General features: G+C 37.5%; 1 protein-coding gene and 1 pseudogene across 1 annotated transcript in view; one reads left to right on the plus strand and one right to left on the minus strand.

The window, feature by feature from the left end:
- Positions 1-692: 692 nt before the first annotated feature.
- Positions 693-1,666, minus strand: LOC129647255 (olfactory receptor 5F1-like; annotated as a pseudogene).
- Positions 1,667-9,295: 7,629 nt separating this feature from the next.
- The window catches only part of LGSN (lengsin, lens protein with glutamine synthetase domain), a 63,189-nt gene continuing 46,495 nt past the window's right edge, over positions 9,296-25,989 (plus strand). The window contains exons 1-2 of the mRNA XM_055574426.1: positions 9,296-9,325; positions 10,676-10,801. Of these exons, the coding sequence (XP_055430401.1) occupies positions 9,296-9,325; positions 10,676-10,801 (156 nt within the window). The remainder of the gene's footprint in view (positions 9,326-10,675; positions 10,802-25,989) is intronic.

The following is a 25,989-nucleotide window of genomic DNA, read 5'->3' on the forward strand; positions in this document are numbered from 1 at the left end:
GTGTGCATGTGTCTTTGTGTTTATGTACTAATATCTGGAAGAGAGTAAGTGAGAGAAGGATAGGAAACATTTGAGAAGAAAACAAAGAATAGAAGAAAAACTACCATAAATTTTTGCATTCAAATCAGACAGCAGTTTTTTTAAATAACACTCTTTTACACCAATTCATATTTTTTCTTTAACAGATATGTGTATTTTTCCAGGGATAAAGGAAATTATAGCTGGCATGTTTACTTTTGCAACTAAAAGGATATTCCTGAATTTAGACTTAAGCAACTCTGCAGGAAATAATTCCATAAATAAAACTGGAATCCATTTTAAAGTTTTAAAAGTTTGATATATGTTGCATATAACACTCTCTCACAAACTATAAATTGTGAAAAAAACATGCATCAGGAAAAAATAAATTGACAATTGCAAATACTCTGCGTGGTTAGTTTCATGTGATATTGTCCATTTGGACTCTAAATACTGAATTGCTGATTTTCATAACCCAAATTTCTTTACAAGTTATCCCTATTTCTGAGAACCCAAAAGAAATATAGAATGATTAGATGACAATTCCATAGTTTTATATATAACTTTAGTAATTTTACTTATATCTAATTGATACATGTATGTGAAAATGAATGGACTTGATTAATTAGAAAATATTCTAATGAAAAACTAACTTGAATCTAGCTTTCCAAATTTCAGTGTACTCTCTTTAATGCAGAAAATTCACCAAACAATTTCAGAGGTGAAGGGACTGTTTTCCTAGTAATTACATTCCATAAAACCTTCTTTACTTTCTTATTCCTGAGGCTGTAGATCAGAAGATTTAACATGGGGATAACCCTGTGTAGAATACAGAAGCCACTTTGTCCTGATTCAAACAGTAGCTGGAAGTAGGTCTCAGATAAGTATAGATGGAGGTGGAATAGAACAGGATGATGGCTATCAGGTGACACACACATGTGGAGGCTTTGCATCTCCTCCCCTGAATGCATATGGAAGACGGAGAAGAGAAGGTAGGAGTAGGAGATGAAGATCACCAGCAGAATTCCGACCATATTCACACAAGCAAACATGGAAAAGATGCTTTCATGCAGGCGTGTGTCAGAACAGGAGAGCTTAAAAAGTGGGGGACTCTCACAGAAGTGATGGATGACATTGGAACTGCAGAATGACAAGCTGGTCACACAACCTGTGTGAACCACAGAGTTAAACAGTCCTGCTATCAAAGCCCCTGCTGCCATTTTCAGGCAGACCGTCCTGGGCATGATCAAGGCATAAAGGAGAGGGCTGCATATGGCCACATAGCAGTCATGGGCCATTAACCCAAAAGGATGCATTCAGTTGTGGCAAAGGCTATAAAGAAGTACATCTGCAAAAAGCAGCCAGCAAAAGAGATGGTTTTCTTCTCTGACAATAAATTAACCAGCATCTTTGGAGTGATGGTGGGTGAATAACAAACATCCACACAAGACAGGTTAGCCAGGAAGAAGTACACAGGTGTGTTAAATTGGGAATCAGTCCTGATTAAAAGGATCATCCCAACATTCCCCACAACTGTAAGCATGTAAATCACCAAGAAAAGGCAAAAGAAGATAACCTGTCGCTCCAGTGTGTCTGCCAATCCCAACAGGATGAACTGCATGAGTGAAGTATAATTTTTTCTGCCCATTGATTATGGATACAGTAAGCTTAAACTTAAATCGGGTGGAAATATTTCCCTTTGCATAATTCGCCAGATAGAAATACTGATAAAGTAAGTCATATATGAAAAAGAAGCCTTGGACAACAGTGCATGGTAAACAGAGTCAGAGAGAAATTAGTGGGCAAATGAATAGACATTCGATTTTATTAAGCATTTGTCTCTAATAATCTGGATTGAGGGATCCACAAATGACTGGTCTAAATCCACATATATCACCTAAGTTTTTGTTTTTTGTTTTTTTTTTTTTTTTCCTGAATGCAACATTTATGTTCTATTCTTTCCGGTCTAGTCCACATTCAAAATGCAAAGTACAGAACTATACTTGCGGAAGATTTTCCCATTCTCTGAGCACATATTTGAATTTAAGTCACATGCATTTTTTTTTCTCATCAACACTACTGTCTACTTTCTTCAACTCCAAAATTTTTTCATGGCCAGTTGGTAATCGCTTGTGTGTTCTCCAAGCAGCAAAAAATAGCTCAGTTCAATAATTGATATTTTGAAATCTATCATATTCTTAATGATGATATTGTAGTGTATTAAGGTATACAGATAACTGTTCTTCATACAAAGCACTCTATCAGATTAATGCCGTGTGGTAGCACACACTGTACCTGTTTATGGCGGTGAATGACAGAGACTGCACCAAGTACTTAACAGTATTTTTCTCAGTACTAACTTGTCTAGTCTATCATTTCTGTTTTTACTAGAATAACTCAGTTGAGGCACACAAAAAAATAAAGAAGACAATTTTCATGTTTCAAATGAAATGCAAAGCAGTGAAATTTTGTATTAGCTCTTCGTAAAAATCTGAGACACCTTCTGAGTATATGTATGTTGCTCCCCTTTTATTTTATTCTCCCTGAAGAGGGCTGGGTAACCATGGGGATTGAGTTATAGGTTTCAATTGTGTCATGAATCCTCTAAAGGCAGAAACTCCAGTCTCAGAAGTATTTAAATATGATAATCTGTAAGTATATGAAATTAAACTCTAGATGGAACTTAGTGATCTCTGTGTTAAAGCTGTTTGCCAAATTAAAAAAAATAAAAGGTATCTATTTAACTGCCACTTTCTTTGTAGTTTTAGTTTACTCCTACGGGTACATTCAGTTCAGTTCAGTTCAGCCGCTCAGTCGTGTCTGACTCCTTGCGAACCCATGAATTGCAGCACATCAGGCCTCCCTGTCCATCAACAACTCCCGGAGTTCACCCAAACTCATGTCCATCGAGTCAGTGATGCCACCCAGCCATCTCATCCTCTGTCGTCCCCTTCTCCTCCTGCCCCCAATCCCTCCCAGCATCGGAGTCTTTTCCAATGAGTCAACTCTTCGCATGAGGTGGCCAAAGTACTGGAGTTGCAGCTTTAGCATCATTCCTTCCAAAGAATACCCAGGACTGATCTCCTTTAGAATGGGCTGGTTGGATCTCCTTGCAGTCCAAGGGACTCTCAAGAGTCTTCTCCAACACCACAGTTCAAAAGCATCAATTCTTCTGTGCTCAGCTTTCTTCACAGTCCAACTCTCACATCCATACATGACCCCTGGAAAAACCATACCCTTGATTAGATGGATCTTTGTTGGCAAAATAATGTCTCTACTTTTGAATATGCTATCTAGGTTAGTCATAACTTTACTTCCAGGGAGTAAGCGTCTTTTAATTCCATGGCTGCAGTCACCATCTGCAGTGATTTTGGAGCCCCAAAAAATAAAGTCTGACACTGTTTCCACTGTTTCCCCACTTATTTCCCATGAAGTGATGGGACCAGATGCCAAGATGCCATTCTTAGTTTTCTGAATGTTGAACTTTAAGCCAACTTTTTCACTCTCCTCCTTCAATTTTATCAAGAGTCTTTTGAGTTCCTCTTCACTTTCTGCCATAAGGGTGGTGTCATCTGCGTATCTGAGGTTATTGACATTTCTCCCGGCAATCTTGATTCCAGTTTGTGCTTCTTCCAGCCCAGTGTTTCTCATGATATACTTTGCATATAACTTAAATAAACAGGGTGACAATATGCAGCCTTGACGTACTCCTTTTCCTATTTGGAACCAATTTGTTGTTCCATGTCCAGTTCTAACTCTTGCTTCCTGATCTGCATATACGCTTTTCAAGAGGCAGGTCAGGTGGTCTGGTATTCCCATCTCTTTCAGAATTTTCCACGGTTTATTGTGATCCACACAGTCAAAGGCTTTGGCATAGTCAATAAAGCAGAAATAGATGTTTCTCTGGAACTCTCTTGCTTTTCCGATGATTTAGCAGATTTGGCAATTTGATCTCTGGTTCCTCTGCCTTTTCTAAAACCAGCTTGAACATCAGAAAGTTCATGGTTCACGTATTGCTGAAGTCTGGCTTGGAGAATTTTGAGAGTTACTTTACTAACATGTGAGATGAGTGCAATTGTGCTGTAGGTTGAGCATTCTTTGGCATTGCCTGTCTTTGGGATTGGAATGCAAACTGACCTTTTCCAGTCCTGTGGCCACTGATGAGTTTTCCAAATTTGCTGGCATATTGAGTGCAGCACTTTCACAGCATCATCTTTCAGGATTTGAAATAGCTCAACTGGAATTCCATCACTTCCAGTAGCTTTGTTCATAGTGATGCTTTCTAAGGTCCACTTTATTTCACATTCCAGGATGTCTGGCTCCAGGTGAGTGATCACACCATCATGATTATCTTGGTCATGAAGATCTTTTTTGTACAGTTCTTCTGTGTATTCTTGCCACCTCTTCTTAACTTGCCACCTCTTCTGCTTCTGCTAGGTCCATAGCATTTCTGTCCTTTATCAAGTCTTCTGTGTATTCTTGCCACCTCTTCTTAACTTTCCACCTCTTCTGCTTCTGCTAGGTCCATAGCATTTCTGTCCTTTATCAAGTCCATCTTTGCATGAAATGCCATATGACCCAGCAATCCCACTGCTGGGCATACACACCGAGGAAACCAGAATTGAAAGAGACACATGTAACCCAATGTTCATCACAGCACTGTTTATAATAGCCAGGACATGGAAGCAATCTAGATGTCCATCAGCAGATAATTAGATAAGAAAGTTGTGGTACATATACACAATAGAATATTACTCAGCCATTAAAAATAATACATTTGAATCAGTTCTAATGAGGTGGATAAACTGGAGCCTATTATACAGAGTGAAGTAAGTTAGAAAGAAAAACACCAATACAGTATACTAATGCATATATATGGAGTTTAGAAAATGGTAACGATAACCCTATATGCAAGATAGCAAAAGAGACACAGATGTATAGAACAATCTTTTGGACTCTGTGGAAGAGGGCAGGGTGGGATGATTTGGGAGAATGGCATTGAAACATGTATATTATCATATGTGAAATGAATCGCCAGTCCAGGTTTGATGCATGAGACAGGGTGCTCAGGACTAATGTACTGGGATGACCGAGAGGGATGGGATGGTGAGGGAAGTGGGAGGGGGGTTCTGGATGGGGAACACATGTACATCCGTGGTGGATTCATGTCAGTGTATGGCTAAACAACTACAATATTGTAAAGTAATTAGTCTCCAATTAAAATAAATAAATTTATATTTAAAAAATAAACTGTAGCATTAAAAAAAAAAAAAAAAGCAAGCATCAGTTCTTCAGTGCTCAGCCTTCTTTATGGTCCAGCTCTCACATCCACACATGACTATTGGAAAAACCATAGCTTTGACTATATGGAACTTTGTTGACAAAATATTGTCTCTGTTTTTTAATTTGATATCTACATTTATCATGGCTTTCCTTCCAAGGAGCAAGTATCTTCTAATTTCATGGTTGCAGTCACCTTTCACAGTGATTTTGGAGCACAAGAAAATAAAATTTGTCATTGTTTCCAATTTCCCCCTTCTATTTGTCATGAAGTGATGTAGCCAGTTGCCTTTTTTTTTTTTTTTGAATGTTGAGCTTTAAGCCAGCTTTTTCACTCCTCCCTTTCACTCTCATCAAGAGGCTCTTTAGTTCTTCTTCGCTTTCTGCCATTAAGGTGGTATCATCCACATTTCTGAGGTTGTTGATGTTTTTCTGGCAATCTGATTCCAGCTTGTGATTCACTGAGCCCAGAATATAGTATGATGTACTCTGCATATATGTTAAATAAGCAGGGTGACACAGCCTTGTGGTATTCCTTTCCCAATTTGAAACCAGTCTGTTGTTCCATGTCTGTATCTAACTGCTGCTTCTTGATTTACATACAGGTTTCTCAGAGACAGGTAAGGTGGTCTGGTATTTCCATTTCTTTAGGAATTTTCAACAGTTTTTGTGATCCATACAGTCAAAAGCTTTAGTGTAGTCAATGAGGCAAAAGTAGTTGTTTTTCTGGAACTCCCTTGCTTTCTCTGGATCCCTTGCTTTCTCTCCTTCAATTATCCAATGAATGTTGGCAAACTTGGTGTCTGGTTCCTCTACCTCTTTGAATGTATATACTAGAAATTCAATCTCAGTTATTTCCCCACAGTCATATACAATAACATTTATTATTTTATTTTTGTAAGTTATTTCTTTTTTATGCTGCTGTTTTAATTTCAGCTTTTTATGCTGAACATATTTGATTGCACTTTACTGTTCATATTCAGCTATCATTCTGAGATTTCACCTTATCCATTTCCTGAAGATTTTTTTTACTTTCCCCATTTGGATCTACGGTTTTCTTGCATCTATGGTTTTCCTCTCTATTGGTTTTGTATTTCAGAGACACATATCTTTATCAGTTTTCTGAGAGAAGTTTATGAGTAGTGTGTGAAGCACGTCTTCATTTTGCTCTTCACTTGATTATTAGTTATGAAACAGTATAGAATTATGGGTTAATATCTTAACATATGACTCTGAAATTCTTTATTCATTGTTTTCCAGCTTCCAGTGTTGTTAGTAAGAAGTTTTCAGTTCATTTTTATTCCTTATCTATTATATGTATTAGCGTTCTTAAAATTTATGATGGTGAGTCTTGTATCAATTGTAATTCATGCCAGTAGATATTCAGTGTATTCTTTCATTCTTGAAAGTCATGCCCTTTGATTCTTGGAAATTAATGTTTTTTAAGATTCATCCCCCCTCTATTTTCTCTCTTTTATCTTTTTCTGTATCTCTTATTATTCTTATGTCAAACCTCCTGGATTGGTCATCTTTTTCTTTTTAAATTCCTTTTTCATTTTTCCTATTTCTTTGTTTCTTTTCTCTTCTCTTTCCTGTTTCCTTTCTCTTAATTCTGGAAAGTTCTATGTGGTACACTGCATTGTCTACTGATTATGTAGTTAGCTCTCTGATGTTTGTTAAAAGGTACAATTTGTCTTACTGCTTTATACCAGTCAATTCTTTTTCTGTTGTCTCCCTTTTTGCTTCTGATTTTCTGTCTTTGTAAAGCATTCAGTTTAGATTTGAAAAAATGTTGACTACCTTTCTTCATATTAGTTTTCTTAATATGTAATTAAATTGCATGTATAAAATAACCAGCAAAACTAGACTCAGCAATTTTGAAATTAACCACAGTCAGTATACAACTAGATTGGTTGGGGCGGGGGGTGGGTGGGAGAAGAAGCTAAAAGTTTCCTGGTCAGGGACCTTGTTAAAATGGTTAATCTTGTAGTTTACTGCCAGAGGAGTCCAATCATAATAAAAGAGGGGCAAATGATAATTTGATTAGGCAGTTAGATGATAGTGTACAAGCCCAATGAGCACAACAGAATTCAAAAGATGCTCAGTGAGTAAATTGTTATTAGAAATGAGAATCTCTGAATTAAGATCTCTCTGACTTAATGATGTGAAGCTTATCCTTTATTGGGCATGTAAGAGTGCTCTGCATAACATGAAAACTCATAAATGAAGAGCAACTAAATTCTAAAGAATAAGATCTAATTCTTTATCTGATTTATTTGTCAGAAATGTACCAACTCTGTTTTATGACACAATTTTTCCATTTTATCTCAAATATTAGAATGTCACTAATTTGGAGGTCTAAAGAAAGAGAGTATGGCTATGGATGCAAAAAGTATTTAGATTGTTGTGTTTGAAATAATTTAGATTACCTGAAAACTTTGGCTGTAACTTTTGACTTCATCTTGAGACCACAAAATAAATACTTTTGAGCTTTGTTTTGTTTTGTTTAGCCACTAAGTCATGTCTGGCTCTTTGGACCCCCTGGACTGTAGCCTGCCAGGATTCTTTATCCATGGGATTTTCCAGATAAGAATACTGGAATGGGTCACCATTTCCTTCTCCAGGGAATCTTCCCAACCTAGGGATGAACCCTCATCTCCTGCATTGGTAAGCGAATTCTTTACTGCTGAGCCATCAGAGAAGCCCTCAGAAAATAAATGTATGTATTATTAAATTTTATAAAAAGAATCAGTGTTTAGATTTGGAAGAAATTATGAAAAACAACCACATGAACAGGTAAATAGGCCTAATTTAATTTTTAAGAGAGAAATGAAAATCTTTCTGGTATATATTTTAGTAATTAATAACAGAGATCAAAATTTGTTGGCAATATAGCAACTGTTATATACAATATATTTGAATCTAATATTGCAGTTTGATTAGAAAGAAACAAAGAGTGCAAACTAAGAAGTTACATTCATAAGGTAGGAAAGAAAAGCAATGATGATCAAAAGATTTTCAAAGAAATAAAGGAAAAATTAGAGTTGATTACAACAAACATAAAATAATGACTATGAAACTGAAGAGAGAGAACAAGAGAGTCGGGCCCAGCTGACCAGCTAGAGTTTGGCCTGGACTTCCTCAGACTTAGATGACTTGGACAGGAATGATCAGCTGTGAAGACTGTACTTCATGCATGGAGGAGGATAGACAAAGTTTGACTGGATTCAGAAAGTGCCTCCTACCACCCCTTCAACGAGTTTTGAAGTTGAAGTTGAAGGCAGCAACCTCCCTTTGAGAAAGTATCTCCTATTTTCTCTGACTGATTCTGGGACTATATAAGGCAGCTTGTAGATGATTCTGTGTACATGGTACACAATTAGAATGACCAGGGTTCCTCAGAGACTGGTATTTGGAGAATTGAAAAGGCTAAAGAAAAATGACAATAGTTATACAACAAGACACTAGAGTTAATTTGGAGACCAGAAGTGATGCTAGAAAATAAAATAAAAATGGAAATTACAACTGAGTAGATGTTGGAAATCAGTGAAATCAGTCTGTCACATGTATATTTTCCAACAGTGCTTTTGTCGGTGGACTTTGATAGCATAGTTGTCTAAAAAATATTTCATTGTCTCAGTCTAACAATAGATTTTATTCCAGAATACAATTGTTATATAGCAAAACTTCAGTATGTTGGAGAAAATGTTGATCAGCATAGTTTTAAGCTTTGTATGTCCTTTGTTTGCAGAGAGTCAGGCATAAATGTGGATTTGTGATTAGACTTTTCTAGTGCATTTCTGGTGTCCTGTGCCTTGGGCATGACACATCAGAGTCTAGTGTTTATCTTTTGTTAACTGCCAGATTCCTCTGGAAAAAGCCTCCATGCAATACATCATCTGCAATGTTTGTTTTGGGTATACATATAAATACATGTTGAATGCATTTGTTACAGATATTGTGGTTTCCAAAGCCAGCTTAAGTAAAACAGTGTGAGATGAATGATGAAGGGGACCTTCTGAAGGAGGTATGAAATTAATAATCAAAATATTATCTACCTAAATATCAACAGCAAAGCTTTTTATTATTCTATGTAAACTATTTGAGTGCCAGAATGAATCAGGACAACATGGTTATACTTGCTTTATGTCTGCACTGGGGAAGTTTGTGAGGAAACTCTCTATGACACATTGAGTATAAAAATGTAATAAAAACTAAATTCTGAATTTGCATTAGGAAAGTGTATTTGGTTTGATTAATAATTTAAAATAACTTCATTTGAAGCATATTAAAATTTTTAAGCCTATTTTGGTTGTTATTGAGAGCCAAATCTGTTTTTCTCAAAGTTTTTATTTCATTCAAACAAAAAATGCTTTGAGCTTAAGTGATTAAAGGTGAGAAGTCATTTTCAAATTATATTTTAGCGATAACCACTCATCCGCTCTAGAATATCTTAAACAACTCATTTGCCAACATGTAGCATTTCTCGTTATTCTTTAACATGTCTGTACCCAACTTCAGCTTCTGTTATTCTCACAGATCATTATGAATGTAGACAGGGAGGCATGCTGTAGTCAAGACTTGTAGTATGTGAATTTTCATTAAAGTTAAGAAAATACCATGTGTGAGGCACAATGGTAGACCAATGTACTGTGTTTGAAATAGTGGAAAATAGAGAGTAGACTCCTCAATCTAGTGGAGAAGACAGCTAAAAATGTAAGGAAGAATGGGGTCATTATTGTGTATGATGAGTATAAGCAGCTGGAGATGAGTTCTTTCCACAGTGAAACCAGGTTACACTTTGTGAAGAAGGGACCCACTGAGCAGTGGCTGTGGTTTATCAAGTAGCATCCTGTTATTGTCAGTGGGATCAAACAATAGAAATATTTGAGTAATAGAACAAATTAATCTGAAATTAAACTTGTAGCTGCAAGTGATGACTTAGAGGAAGAAAATAATTAGTATGCACATCATTAGCTTTCTGGAATTTTTATTTCTAACTATTTACTTTTATCCTGGATTAGCTTTTACTACACTGAGACTGTAGCAGAACTGTGTTTTCTTCCCCACTTTCTACGATTTTACTTAAGAATTTCAGATGACCCAGTTTTTTTTTAAATCTATACAAGTCACATTCTCCCCAAGATGAGTGTGGAGCAAATGTTGATAGTTCACGCTTAGGAAAACAGAAAAACCAACAATATGTTTTTATAGTACACAGTTTTTACAACAAAAGATATGCTATCTTTTGGGTTAAAATTCCTTGATAACTGGGATGGAACATTATATTTAATAGATGTAGGAAAAAAAAGTGAGTCTTGGTGTCCCCTTGACCTAATTTTTCACTGAATGACCTCCTCTGTGCTCTCCTGCATAGGGTTATATTCTCAGGAAGAGAAAGAATATGGAAGGAGCAAGGAAGATGGTGTGTGACATCCCTTACCAGTTAACTGATTCCTTGAAATGGACAATGATTGTGTTCCATACCAGATACTCTGGTAACGTGAGCAGCAGCAGCATGAGGTTAACTGCAAAAACTAAAGGCTCAATAGATTCAGGACAGCAGATTGTGTGCATAAAGAAAATGCCCAGAATGGTCATGTCCCCAACCTGAAAAAATTCATTGTCAGAATCTTCAGTAAAAATGAACTGTTATTAACCTTAGATATGGTATGATATTCTCTAAAGAATATTTTACTGACATTCTCTATTCCAAACAATGTCATGGAGTCATGTGTTCAGCCAAATTCTTATCAATGAAAAGATATTAGATCAAAAACACATTCTTATTCCTCAAAATAGACCCTATTGGTGTATGAAACTGTGAGATTGAGTAAAATAGCAGCACATCTACTTATCAAAATTAAAATCTATTTATCAAAAACCTTGAGTGTGGTACTGAGTTGGGTGATATGCCAAGTGAGTTGGGTAAGATCTATTATCTGCCCTGTAGATGCTTATGACTCAATACAGAAAACATCCACATAGGTTGACACAAAAGGCTGATGCTTCCACATTATAATGTGGAAGAGAAATGAATGCCAGATGGGGCGAGATAAGAGGCTTCTCATCTTCTGCAGCCTCTGTGTGTGTTGGCAGTAAGCGTGGCACAGGGGAAGCTGTGGCTGATGGAGGCCACTGCACTCAATGCTAGAGACTTACCTTCCACAACTTCCCCTACTTTTCCTGCTTTATCATATTGTCTGTGCAACTTTATAAAGACTTCTTAATTCTGTTTTTATATCTGAAAGGTGCTCTCTCTTTTAGGATTCAAAGATTTGTTTTCAGATTTCAAGGTTTTTAGTTTATTTTATACTTATTTTTATTTGCTCAAATTTACCTTCTTCCAGTTCATTAAGTGCCTCTATCAATGTTAAAAAATTAGGTTTGTGTTTCACAAGCAGTGATTAAGGGTACATTCCCTAAAGTAAAAACGTCTGTGTTTTAATCTCAATTCTACTGCTAATTACCCATGTCATGTGGAGTAAATTATTGGACTTCTCTGTGTTTCATTTGGACATTAATAATACCATATGGAAGAGATTTTGTGGTGGGATTAAATGCCTTAATACATGTAAAGTGCTTTGTATAGTGCTTACAATACAGTGAGCACAAAACAAAATTTGTTTATCATACATAATTATATTGCAGACTGAATAATAGTATCTCCTAAGTTTTCATTTTTACAGGCTTGAAGAGTTTTACACTTTTTCTTTACAGGACAGAACTTCATTTGCTTTTCTATGTGACAATGATAACAATTATATGTGATACACATTTATATAAATAAACACACATCTGTTTACTTCTAGCCCATTAACTCTTTCCTAAGGTACAGTGATGAGAACTATATTTAGAATTCTAGATATAGGTACATTATACTTTTAAAAAGACAGAATGCTTTCTCCTGTCATATTTAAAATATTTTTTATATTTGACCTACAGTTCTATAATGTTCTTGGATCTTATTTGAACAGTTTTATAAGAATCTATTATCATAAATATACATTATATTATATAATATACTCAATGCACATTTAAAATTTTTACAAGTCTTTTCTGCTTTTTAAGCAAATTCGTTGCTTTCCTGCCCATCCACACCTTCAAAAATTGTTTTGATCCTATCTACACAGATAAATATACTTAGGTGCAAAACCTTAAGTTTCCTAAAGATTTTTTTTTTAGGTTAACTTATGGAAAAGCAAAATAAAATTGGTATACTAGCATCAAGCCTGGGGAATTGACCGAATTTTTTTCAGCCTCCTTTGTTATTTACATTCCTGTTATGAAACTAACATGGTTTTAGACCTTTGGAGAAGGAAATGGCAATCCACTCCAGCATTCTTGCCTGGGAAATCCCAAGGATAGAGGAGCCTGATGGGTTACAGTACATGGGGTTGCAAGAGTTGGACACGACTTAGTGACTAAACCCTCACCATACCTTTATAAGATCATTTTTTCCCTTCTCTAAACCTATTGACTAAGTGTGCTTTTCTTTTTTAGAATTTTCTGTTGCAGATTTTACTTTGCTCCCAAAGTTGCAATTGATGCTGATGTTGCATAATTGCCTTCTTGCTGGGAATTGAAGCAAGATTCAGAACTCTTCATATGAGGAACAGCCATATCATTTACATTGTGAAAATTGCTTCACACAGAGGTTTTTTAATAGATAGTTTCTCTATAATTCTTAGGTGGATGTGGATATATATTATATTCCAACTAATGTGCCAACTAGGATCTATGATCAGCTAACTCAGTTCAGTCACTCAGTTGTGTCTGACTCTTTGTGACCACATGGACTGCAGCACACCAGGCTTCCCTGTCCTTCATCAACTCCTGGAATTACACAAACTCGTCCATCAAGTTGGTGATGCCATCCAAACATCTCATCCTCTGTCGTCCCCTTCTCCTCCTGCCTTCAATTTTTTCCCAGCATCAGGGTTTTTCCCAATGAGTCAGTTCTTCACATCCAATGGCCAAAGTTTTGGAGTTTCAGCTTCAACATCAGTCCTTCCAATGAATATTCAGGACTGATTTCCTTTAGGATAGACTGGTTGGATCTCCTTGCAGTCCAAAGGACTCTCAAGAATCTTCTCCAACATCACAGTTCAAAAGCATCAATTCGTTGGCACTCAGCTTTCTTTATAGTCCAACTCTAACATCCATACATGACTACTGGGAAAACCATAGCTTTGACTGGATGGACCTTTGTCGGCAAAGTAATACCTCTGCTTTTTAATATGCTGTCTAGGTTGGCCATAACTTTTCTTCCAAGGAGCAAGCATGTTTTAATTTCATGGCTGCAGTCACCATCTGCAGTGATTTGGAAGCTCAAGAAAATAAATTTTCTCACTGTTTCCACTGTTTCCCCATCTATTTCCCATGAAGTGATGGAACCAGATGCCATGACCTAGTTTTCTGAATGTTAAATTTTAAGCCAACTTTTTCACTCCCCTTTTTCACTTTCATCAAGAGGCTCTTTAGTTCTTCTTCACTTTCTACCGTAAGGGTGTTGTCATCTGCATATTGGAGGTTATTGATATTTCTCCCAGTGATCTTGATTCCAACTTGTGCTTCATCCAGCCCAGCATTTCGCATGATGTACTCTCCATATAAGTTTAAAAAGCAGGGTGACAATATACAGCCTTGACATACTCCTTTCCCAATTTAAAACCAATCTGTATGACCTGCATACAGATTTCTCAGGAGGCAGGTCAGGTGGTCTGCTATTCCCATCTCTTGGAAAATTTTCCACAGTTTGTTGTGATCCACACAAAGGCTTTGGCATAGTCAATAAAGCAGAAGTAGATATTTTTCTGGAACTCTCTTGCTTTTTTGATGATCAAGTTTGGAACTTGATCTCTGGTTCCTCAGCCTTTTCTACATTCAGTTTGAACATCTGAAAGTTCACGTTTCATGTACTGTTGGAGCCTGGCTTGGAGAATTTTGAGCATTACTTTGCTAGCATGTGAGATGAGTGCAACTGTACGGTAGTTTGAACATTCTTTGGCATTGCCTTTCTTTGGGGTGCAATGAAAACTGACCTTTTGCAGTCCTGTGGCCACTGCTGAGTTTTCTAAATTTGCTGGCATTTGAGTGCAGCATTTCACATCATCTTTTAGGATGGAATTCCATCACTCAACTGGAATTCCATCACTATCACTAGTTTTGTTCATAGTGATTCTTCGTAAGGCCCACCTGACTTCACATTCCAGGTAGGTGAGTGATCACACCATTGTGGTTGTCTGGGTCATGAAGTTCTTCTTTTGTACAGTTCTTCTGTGTATTCCTGTCACCTCTTCTTAATATCTTCTGCTTCTGTTAGGTGCTTTATTGTGCCCATCTTTGCATGAAATGTTCCCTTGGTATCTCTAATTTTCTATAGAGTTCTCTAGTCTTTCCCATTCTATTGTTTTCCTGTATTTCTTTCCACTGATCACTGAGGAAGGCTTTCTTATCTCTCCTTGATATTCTTTGGAACTCTGCATTCAAATGGGTATATCTTTCCTTTTCTCCTTTGCCTTTCACTTCTCTTCTTTTTTCAGCTGTTTGTAAGGCCTCATCAGACAAACATTTTGCCTTTTGCATTTCTTTTTCTTGATGACGGTCTTGATTACTGCCTCTTGTGCCATGTCACGAACCTCCGCCCATAGTTCTTCAGGCACTCTATCAGATCGAATCCCTTGAATCTATTTGTCACCTCCACTGTTGTAAGGGATTTGATTTAGGTCATACCTGAATGGTGTAGTGGTTTTCCCTACTTTCTTCAATTTAAGTTTGAATTTGGCATTAAGGAGTTCATAATCTGAGCCACAGTCAGTTCCTGGTCTTGTTTTTGCTGACTGTGTTAGAGCTTCTCAATCCTTGGCTGCAAAGAATATAATCAATTTGATTTCAGTATTGACCATCTGGTGATGTCCATGTGTAAAGTCTTCTCTTGCATTGTGGGAAGGGGATGTTTTTTATGACCAATGCATATATATGTTATCTTATTGCAAAAGTGGTCAGAATCTATGGTAGTAGAACTGAAAACAATCTGGGTCATCCCTAACACCTGACTATCTAATCTCTTCGCAAATGAGCTTGAGGATAAGATACATGACACTTTGAAAGAGCCCATCCTCTTTTACTCCCTTATATTAAGCAAAATTCTAACTCTCTGTAACTTCCAAAAAAATGTATCTGTATTTTCCATGTATGTTTCACTTCAAAGGACTGAAATGCCACTTAGGTTGGAATGTGAAGTTCTTTAAAAAGACTCAAATTTTTTGTTGCTTTTTTTATAAAGCTACTCAGTACTTAGTATTCTTAAGGACAACATTTTTGGTTTTCACTATTTTTTTCCTGTAAAGTTTACAAGTAAAATGAAGAAATGAAAGAATGGTTTCAAACAGCATATTGAATTCTACTGCTTTCCATGTGTGAAGACAGATAAATTATTGAATCTTTCAGACTCAGCTGCCTCAATAGGAAGATGGTCCCAATGATATGTTTCATTCATGTAACACATGTTTACAGCTTTTTATCATGTATTATGTTTATATTCCATGGAACAATAAGCAATTTATTTATCCTAGAGCTTCTAGACCTAGGACTGACTGATTCTAGGTGTTCATTATTTAAGATGCATGGTGTTAATTAGTATTAACACATTAAATCTAGAAACAATTATTAAAGAACTTATATTAGAAAATGAGCCATTACAATAATTATTCACAGTAATACTAAACTATTTTTAAATTTTTTATTTTATTTTAATTGGAAGAGAATTACAATGTTGTGATGATTTCTGCCATCCTTCAACATGAATCAGCCATATGCATACATATGTCTCCTCCCTCTTGAACCTCCATCCCACCTTCCACCCCATCCAACCCCTTAAGGTTGTCACAGAGCACAGGCTTAAGGTTCCCTGAATCATACAGCAAATTCCCACTAGCTATCTATTTTACATATGGTAATGTATATGTTTCAATGCTTTTCTCTCAAATCATCCCACCGTCTCTTTCCCCTACTGTGTCCAAAACTCTGTTCTTTATGTCAGTGTCTCCTTTGCTGCCCTGCAAATAGGATCGTAAGTTTCATCTTTCTATATTCCAAATATATATGCATTAATATATGATATTGTTTGTCTCTTTCTAACTTACTTCACTCTGTATAATAGGTTCTAGTTTCATCCACCTCAGTAGAATTGACTCAAATGCATCCCTTTTTATAGCTGTGTAATATATGTACATCTTCTTTATGCATTCTTCTGTCACTGGACATCTAGGCTGCTTCTATGTCCTAACTATTGTAAATAGTGCTGCAATGAACATTGGGTGTACATGTGTTTCTTTTTTTTTCAATTATGGTTTCCTCAGTGTATATGCCGAGTATTGAGATTGTTGAGTCATATGGTAGTCATGGGGCTTCCAGGTGGCACTAGTGGTAAAGAATCCACCTGCCAATGCAAGAGATGCAGATTTGATTCTCGAGTTGGGAAGATCCCCTGGAGTAAGAAATAGCAACCCACTCCATTATTCTTGTCTGGAAAATCCCATGGAAATAGGAGCCTGGCAGTCTACAGTCCATAGGGTCACAGACTGAGGGCATTGGTCACAGACATTGGGCATGACTGAGCATGCGCACATGCGCGCGCACACACACACACACACACACACACACAGTAGTCTTATTCCTAGTTTCCTAGAGCAATAACCATGCTGTTCTCCACACTGGCTGAATCAATTCATATTCCCACCAACAGGGCAAGAGGGTTCCCTTTGCTCTACACTCTCTCCAGCATTGTTTGCAGCTTTTTTTTAAAATGATGGCCATTCTGACTGGCCACGTGATGCAAAGAACTGACTCATTGAAAAAGAACCTGATGCTGGGAAAGATTGAAAGCAGGAGGAGAAGGGGATGACAGAGGATCAGATGGTTGGATGGCATCACTGACTCGTTGCAGATGAGTTTGAGCAAGCTCCAGAAGTTGGTGCTGGACAGGGAAGCCTGGCGTGCTGCAGTCCATAGGGTCACAAAGAGTTGGACACAGCTGAGCAATGGAACTGAATTCTGACTGGTGTGAGGTGATAACTCATAGCTTTGATTTGCATTTCTCTAATAATGAACAATGTTGAGTATCTTTTCATGTGTTTAATAGTCATCTGTATGTCTTCTTTGGAGAAATATCTGCTTTGGTTTTCTCTCAACTTTGTTATTGTGTTGTTTGTTCTGGAATTGAGCTGCATGAGCTGCTTATATAATTTGGAGATTAATCCTTGGCCAGTTGTTTCATTTGCTATTATCTTCTCCCATTTCTGAGGATTGTTTTTTTACCTTGTTTACAGTTTCTTTCATGTGCAAAATCTTTCGAGTTTAATTAGGTCCCATTTGTTTATTTTTTATTTCCATTACTTTAGGAGGTGGGTGATAGAGGATCTTGCTGTGATTTATATCAAAGAGTGCTGTGCCTGTGTTTTCCTTTAAGAGTTTTATAGTTTTTGATCATACATTTAAGCCTTTAGTTCATTTTGAGTTTTTCTGTATATGGTGTTAGGAAGTATTCTAATTTCATTCTTTTACATGTAGCTACCCACTTTCCCCAGTACTGCTTATTGAAGAGACTGTCTTTAATCCATTGTATATTTTGGCCTCCTTTGTGAAAGAGAATGTACCCATAGGTGCGTGGATTTATCTCCCAGTCTTCTGTCTTGTTCCATTGAGCTAAATTTCTGGCTTTGTTGCCAGTGCCATGCTGTCTTCATGAATGTAGCTTTGTAGTATAGTCTAAAATCAGGAAGGTTTATTCCTCCAGCTGTATATTCTTTCTAAATTTTGCATTGGCTATAAAATATCTTTTTGCTTTCATACAAATTGTGAAATTATTAGTTTTAGTTCTATGAAAAATATCATAGTAGTTTGACAGGGATTTCATTGAATCTTTAGATAGCTTTGGGTAATAGTCATTTTCACAATACTGATTCTTCCAGTCCAAGAACATGGTATATCTCTCCATCAGTTTGTATAATCTTTTATTCATCAGTGTCTTATAGTTTTCTGCATATAGATCTTTTGTCTTTTTAGGTATATTTAGATATATAAAAATTTATAATATTTTATTCTTTTTGTTGCAGTGGTGAATGGGATTGTTTCCTTAATTTTTATTATTTTTTGTTATTAGTATATAGGAATTCAAGAGATTTCTGTGCATTAATTTTATATCCTATAGCTTTACTGTATTCATTGATTAGCTTTAATAACTTTCTGGTGGCATCTTTAGGGTTTTCATGTCATCTGAAAACAGTGAAAGTTTTACTTCTTATTTATTTTTCTTCTCTGATTGCTGTGTCTAGGACTTCCAAAACTACACTGAATAATAGTGGTGAGAGTGGGTACCCGTGTCTTCTTCCTGATCTTAGAATAAATATTTTCCATTTTTCACCTTTGAGAATAATTTTTGCTGTGGGTTTGTTGTATATGGCCTTTATCATGTAGAGGTATATTCCTTTTATGCCTACTTTCTGGAGAATTTTTTTTTAATCATCAGTGGATGTTGTGTTTTGTCAAAAGCTTTCTCTGCATGTATTGAGATGATCATATGGTTTTATCTTTCTATTCATTAATATGTTGTATCACATTGATTGATTTGCATATATTGAAGAATCCTTGCATCCCTGAAATAAAGTCCACTTGATCATGATGTTTGATCTTTTTAAAGAGTTGTTGGATTTTGTTTGTTAGAATTCTGTTGAGGACTATTGCATCTATGTTCATCAGTGATATTGACCTTATTATTATTTCTTTGTGGCATCTTTGTCTAGTTTGGCTATTAGGGTGGTGGTGGCCTTATAGAATGACCTAGGGAGTCTTATTTCCTCTGCAATTTTCTGGAAGAGTTTAATCAGGATAGGTGTTAATTCTTCCTAAACATTTGGTAGAATTCACCTGTGAAGTCATCTGGCCTGGGCTTTTGTTTGTTTGAGAATTTTTTAATTACAGTTTTGATTTCTTTGCTTGTGATTGGTCTGTTCAAGTTTTTTATTTCTTTCTGGTTTAGTTTTGGAAGGCTATACTTTTCTAAGAATTTGTCCATTTCTTCGAGGTTGTCCATTTTATTGGCATATAGTTGCTTGTAGTTGTCTGTTATGATCCTTTGTATTGCTATGTTATCTGTTATAACGTCTCCCTTTTCAATTTCTAGCTTTATTGATTTGCGTTTTCTCCCTTTTTTCTTGATGAGTCTGCCTAATGAATTGTCAATTTTGTTTATCTTCTCAAAGAACCAGTGTCTAGTTTTATTGACCTTTGCTATTTTCTCCTTCATTTCTTTATCATTTATTTCTGTGCTGATCTTTATTGTTTCTTTCCTTCTACAGACTTTGTGTTTTTTTTGTTCTTTTTCTAGTTCCTCTAAGTGTAACATTAGGCTGTTTATTTGTTGTTTCTCTTGTTTCTTGAGGTAGGCTTATATTGCTATAAACTTTCCTCTTAGCACTGCTTTTACTGAATCTCATAGGTTTTCAGTTACTGCGTTTTTGTCATTTGTTTCCCTGAACATTTTTATTTCCTTTTGTATTTCTTCAGTAATCTGTTGGTTCTTCAGAAGCATATTGTTTCACATCTATGTCTTTGTGGTTTTTATAGTTCATTTCCTGTAGTTCATTTCCAATTTAATCTACCTTGCTGTGGTCAGAAAAGATGCCTGAAATGATTTCAGTTTTTAAAAATTTACCAAGGCTTGATCTGTGACCTAAGATGTAATCTATCCTGGAGAATGTTCCATATGCACTTGAGAAATCTATTTAGAAGTGAAATCTATTGTTTTTGGATAAAATGCCATGTAGGTATCAATTAGGTAAAACTGGTCCAATGTATCATTTAAAGCTTTTTTATTAATTTTCTGTCTGTGTGATCTGTACATTGGTGTCAGTGGGGTATTGAAGTCCCCCACTATTACTGTGTTACTGTTGATTTCCACTTTAACAGTTGTTAACATTTGCCTATTTATGTTGGGTGCAATGGCAACCCACTCCAGTGTTCTTGCCTGGAGAATCCCAGGGACAGGGGAGCATGGTGGGCTGCCGTCTAAGGGGTCGCACAGAGTCGGACACGACTGAAGCGACTTAGCAGCAGCAGCAGCAGCAGCACCTATATTTATAATTGTTAAATCTTCTTCCTGGATTACTCCCTTGATCATTACGTAATGTCCTTCCTTGTCTCTTGTAATGGTCTTTAAAGTCTATTTTACCTGATATGAGTATTACTATTCCTGCTTTCTTTTTATTTCTATTTGCATGGAATCTTTTTCCAGCTCCTAAAAGAATATCCACTATTGAATCAATAACTCCTATAAGTACACATAGGGATATATAAAACATGAATTTTTACAATATATCTGGGTGATCACTAAGCTTTTCTTACTACATGATATGTATAATCAGGGTCCATCAGAAAAGCAGAATCAAAGGGAGGTTTTTTTTATATATATATATATATATATATATATGTATGTGTGTGTATACATATATATATGTATGTGTGTGTATGTATATATGTATATACATATATACATACATGGATTAGAAATTTTATTATGGAAATTAGTTTAAGCCATTATGGGTGCTGGTATGTCCATGATCTGTTGTCTTCAAGCTGGAGAACCAGGAAAGTCACTGGCATAATTAAGCCTGAGTTCCAAGACCTTAGACTGGGGGTCACAGGTCTATGTCCAGAAGTCTGAAATCCTGAGACCCTGTCCAAGAGAATAAGATGTGGACATCCAAGCTCAAGAAAATAAAGAGAATTCACACTCGTTATACACTTTTGTTCTATGAGGGCTCTTCAACAGCTTGGATATTGGCCACACTGGGGAAGGTGCTGCTGCTGCTGCTAAGTCGCTTCAGTCGTGTCCGACTCTGTGCAACCCCATAGATGGCAGCCCACCAGGCTCCCCCATCCCTGGGATTCTCCAGGCAAGAACACTGGAGTGGGTTGCCATAGATCTTCTTTATTCAGTCTAGTGATTCAGATGCTATTGTATTCTGGAAAACCCTTTCTTAGTCCATTCAGACTGTATTGGTCTTGGTTTTGTATCCATTCAGCCAATCTATATCTTTTGCTTGGAGTATTTAGTCTATTTGCATTTAAGGTAATTATTGATATATATAATCTTATTGCCATTTAATCTACTGCTCTGGCTTTTTTTTTTTTTTTAATGTAGACCTTTTCCTGATCTTGCATTTTCCTTTCTAGAGAAGCTCCTTTAGCATTTGTTGTAAAGCTGGTATGATGATGCTGGATTCTCTTAATATTTGCTTGTCTGTGAATGTTTTCATTTCCCCTGACTAGTCAGTTTGCCTACTCAGAAAGTACTCCAAGATTTTTTCAAAGGTCTCTGGACCTCTTGTGGACTGTGTGGGGCCAGCTCAGTCTCAGATCTTGCCTTGATTCAGCTTGTACTTGCTCTCAAAGCCTACAACTGCCCCCATATTCCACAGTCTCTGGCTAATTGTGGGATTTAATCCACTTCTCTGCAACTGCAAGGGCAGTTTTCCCCTCTTTCCTTTACTCACAGAGCTCCTGGTGTTTCAATTGGGCCCACTTCTGCTATATGTTCCTTTCCAGGGCATGTTCTCTGCCCAGACATGAGGGGGTTTAAGTAGCCTCTTCTTAGGGCCCAATTGCTCAGTTGTAAGTGGGGAGAGGGAGGGGTACAGTAGACACAGCTGGGCTGTGTTGGGATTGTCTGCCATGGCTGGTACCTGAGGGAGGTTACCACAATCTGAGGCAGGTCTTGCACTTCCCCAGAACAGTTGGTCCTGGGTTATGACACTCATTGTAGAGCCAAGTCACTTAGGCTCCCAGGAAGACGTGGGCGGTGACCTGCAGCCACTCATAGTTTGGTGGTAGCTGCAATCCCTGGGGCCAAAACAATAGCAGCCCCCCACCTTCCACCTTTGGCACTCAAGCCTACTTTTCTACCTCTGGAGCTGCAGACCACAGCTGGCTCACCCTCCTTCTTTGGCATCCGCTAAAGTGGAGTTCTTTGTTCTGCTAGCGGGTGGAGTTAGAGTGCAGAGTTAGAGCCTTCCCATGGGAATGATTTTTTTCCTTCTTTTGGGTGCAGGCTTTTCTCTGGTCTGCCTCCACTGTGTCACACTAGCACCCTCACAGTATCTTCATGGCAGTCAACCCCAGTTCTCTTCCTGAAGTCTGACCCCTGAAACCCAAGTCTCTGTACCCATCCCCCACTCTAAAACAACTGTGAGTGTCTGAGCCGCTTCTCAGCTGGGAAGTGCCCTTCAGCAAAATCTCTGTGGTGAATTCTCTTTGTTTTGCCTTCTGAGTACCCACTGTTTTACTGTTCTCTGAGGTTCTGCTGCCCTTCCAAGACTCCCCCTTGTGAGAGGGCTTCTGAGTGTGTGGAAACTTTTCCTCCTTCATGACTCCCTTCCTGGGGAGCAGGTCCCCATCCCCAAATACTTTGTCTTGTCTTTTAATTTTATGGCTGCAAGCATCATCTGCAGTGATTTTGGAGCCCAAAAAAATAAAGTCTGACACTGTTTCCAATGTTTCCCCATCTATTTCCCATGAAGTGGTGAGACCGGATGCCATGATCTTCGTTTTCTGAATGTTGAGCTTTAAGCCAACTTTTTCACTCTCCTCTTTCACTTTAATCAAGAGGCTTTTTAGTTCCTCTTCACTTTCTGCCATAAGGGTGGTGTCATATGCATATCTGAGGTTATTGATATTTCTCCTGGCAATCTTGATTCCAGCTTTTACTTCTTCCAGCCCAGCATTTCTCATGATGTACTCTGCATATAAGTTAAATAAGCAGGGGACAATATACAACCTTGATGTACTCCTTTTCCTATTTGGAACCAGTCTGTTGTTCCATGTCCGGTTCTAACTGTTGCTTCCTGACCTGCATATAGGTTTCTCAAGAGGCAGGTCAGGTGGTCTGGTATTCCCATCTCTTTCAGAATTTTCCACAGTTTATTGTGAATCAGCCATAGGTGTACACATATCCCCTCCCTTTTGAACCTCCCTCCCATCTCCCTCCCCATCCCACCCCTCTAGGTTGATACAGAGCCCCTGTTTGTGTTTCTTGAGACATATAGCAAATTCCCATTGGCTGTCTATTTTACATATGATAATGTAAGTTTCCATGTTACTCTCTATATACATCTCACTCTCTCTTCCCCTCTCCCCATTTCCATAAGTCTATTCTCTATGTCTGTTTCTCCTTTGCTGCCCTGCAAATAAATTTATCAGTATCATTTTTCTAGATTTCACATATATGCATTAGTATACAATATTTATCTTTCTTTCTGATTTACTTCACTCTGTATAATAGGCTCTAGGTTCATCCACCTCATTAGAATGGACTCAAATGTGTTCTTTTTTATGACTGAGTAATATTTCATTGTGTATATGTACCACCACTTTACCCATTTATCTGTTGATGGACATCTAAGTTGCTTCCATTTTCTAGCTATTGTAAATAGTGCTGCAATGAACATTGGGATACATGTGCCTTTTTCAATTTTGGATTCCTCAGGGTATATGCCTAGGAATGGGATTGCTGGGTCATATGGTAGTTTTTTTCCTAGTTTTTTAAGGAATCTCCATACCATCTTCCATAGTGGCTGTATCAATTTACATTCCCACCAACAGTGCAAGAGCGTTCCCTTTTCTCCACACCTTCTCCAGCATTTATTTATTTATTTATTGTAGATTTTTTGATGATGGCCATTCTGACTGCTGTGGGGTGATATCTCATTGTAGTTTTGATTTGCATTTCTCTAATAATGAGTACTGTTGAGCATCTTTTCATGTGTTTGTTAGCCATCTGTATGTCTTCTTTGGAGAAATGTCTGTTTAGGTCTTTTTTCCACTTTTTGATTGGGTTATTTGTTTTTCTGACATTGAGTTGTATGAGCTTGTATATTTTGGAAATTAATCATTTGTCAGCTGTTTCATTTGTTATTATTTTCTCCCATTCTAGGGGATGTCTTTTCACCTTGCTTATAGTTTCCTTTGCTGTGCAAAAACTTTTAAGTTTAACTAGGTCCTACTTGTTTACTTTTGTTTTTATTTGCATTATTCTAGGAGGTGGGTCATAGAGGATCTTGCTTTGATTTATGTCATCAAATGCTCTGCCTATGTTTTCCTCTTAGAATTTTACAGTTTCTGGTCTTAATATTTAGGTCTTTACTCCATTTTGAGTTTATCTTTGTATGTGGTGTTAGGAAGTGTTCTAATTTCATTCTTTTACATGTAGCCGTCCAGTTTTCCCAGCACCACTTACTGAAGAGGCTGTCTTTGCCCCATTGTATATCTTGCCTCCTTTGCTTTTACTCCTCTCTTTAATGCCTTTTTTTTTATTGACTCCTTTCATTAAGCATTTAAATACTTGTAAGACTTTTCTTCCTAAAAGCAACATAAGCTTTCCTTGGACCTCTATGTATTCTTCCAGTGGCCATCTTCTCTATTTTATTTTCTTATACATTTTAGCTGCACTTCTGCCTATCTCAACTTGGTTCAGTTCAGTTCAGTTCAGTCACTCAGTCGTGTCTGACTCTTTGTGACCCCATGAACTGCAGCATGCCAGGCCTCCCTGTCCATCACCAACTCCCGGAGTCAACCCAAACCCATGTCCATTGAGTCAGTGATGCCTCCAACCATCTCATCCTCTGTCGTGCCCTTCTCCTTCTGCCCCCAATCTTTCCCAGCATCAGGGTCTTTCCCAATAAGTCAGCTCTTCACATCAGGTGGCCAAAGTATTAGAGTTTCAGCTTCAACATCAGTCCTTCCAATGAACACCCAGGACTACTCTCCTTTAGGATGGACTGGTTGGATCTCTTGCAGTCCAAGGGACTCTCAAGAGTCTTCTCCAACACCACAGTTCAAAAGCATCAATTCTTTGACACTCAGCTTTCTTTACAATCCAACTCTCACATCCATAAATGACCACTGGTGCGGGGTGGGAATGCTGTAGAAAAAAAAGGTGAGAGAGAGTTTAAAACCTTGAAGAGTAGTGAGTTCCTGTACCCAAAAGGCTAGATCACTAGATCTAAATGTTCTGTGGCTCTTAGCTTGAGAAGTCAAATTTTTTCCTGTCTGATAAGGTAAAAGCAAAAACTGTGTTATTCTTTGACCTTTATTAATTTGCAGTTTTGGTAGGCTGCGAGATCAAAACTTTAATTTTTCCAATATAATCAGAATCTACCACACCATACACCACCGAAATTTCTTGACAAGAAAGCGAGCTACGCCCTAGCACAAGTCTTACAATGCCCTCAGGTAGGGGGCCAGCCACTCCCATTGGAATTCGAGTAACCAGCTCGTCAAGGGTTAATATTGTTGCTAAATCCCCTAACCGTTTTTTTCTTAGCCTGGGTGAGACCCCCCTGAGGGGGTTTTTTCCAAGGAGCACGCTCTGTATATTGTGCATGCAGTCTTGTTTTAAAAGCTCCACTGTTTAAAAACTTTTTCTCTTCTTTAGGCTTAGGTAACACTTTGAGAGGCTTTGGGGGCAAAGCGGGGAACTCTTGGGCCCTGAAAAGTGCAAAAGGAGGCGGCGGCGATGGCCTTAAATCATAAAGTGGTGGATAAGTTTTTTGTTTTTTAAAGGTTTGTGCAGAGCGGGAGGGAGCTCGCCAGGGCACCTGGTCACAGCGTCTCTTACTTTCTTTCTCTCTCTCT

The sequence above is a fragment of the Bubalus kerabau genome, chromosome 3, assembly GCF_029407905.1.
Source record: "Bubalus kerabau isolate K-KA32 ecotype Philippines breed swamp buffalo chromosome 3, PCC_UOA_SB_1v2, whole genome shotgun sequence".
Classification (NCBI taxonomy): domain Eukaryota; kingdom Metazoa; phylum Chordata; class Mammalia; order Artiodactyla; family Bovidae; genus Bubalus; species Bubalus kerabau.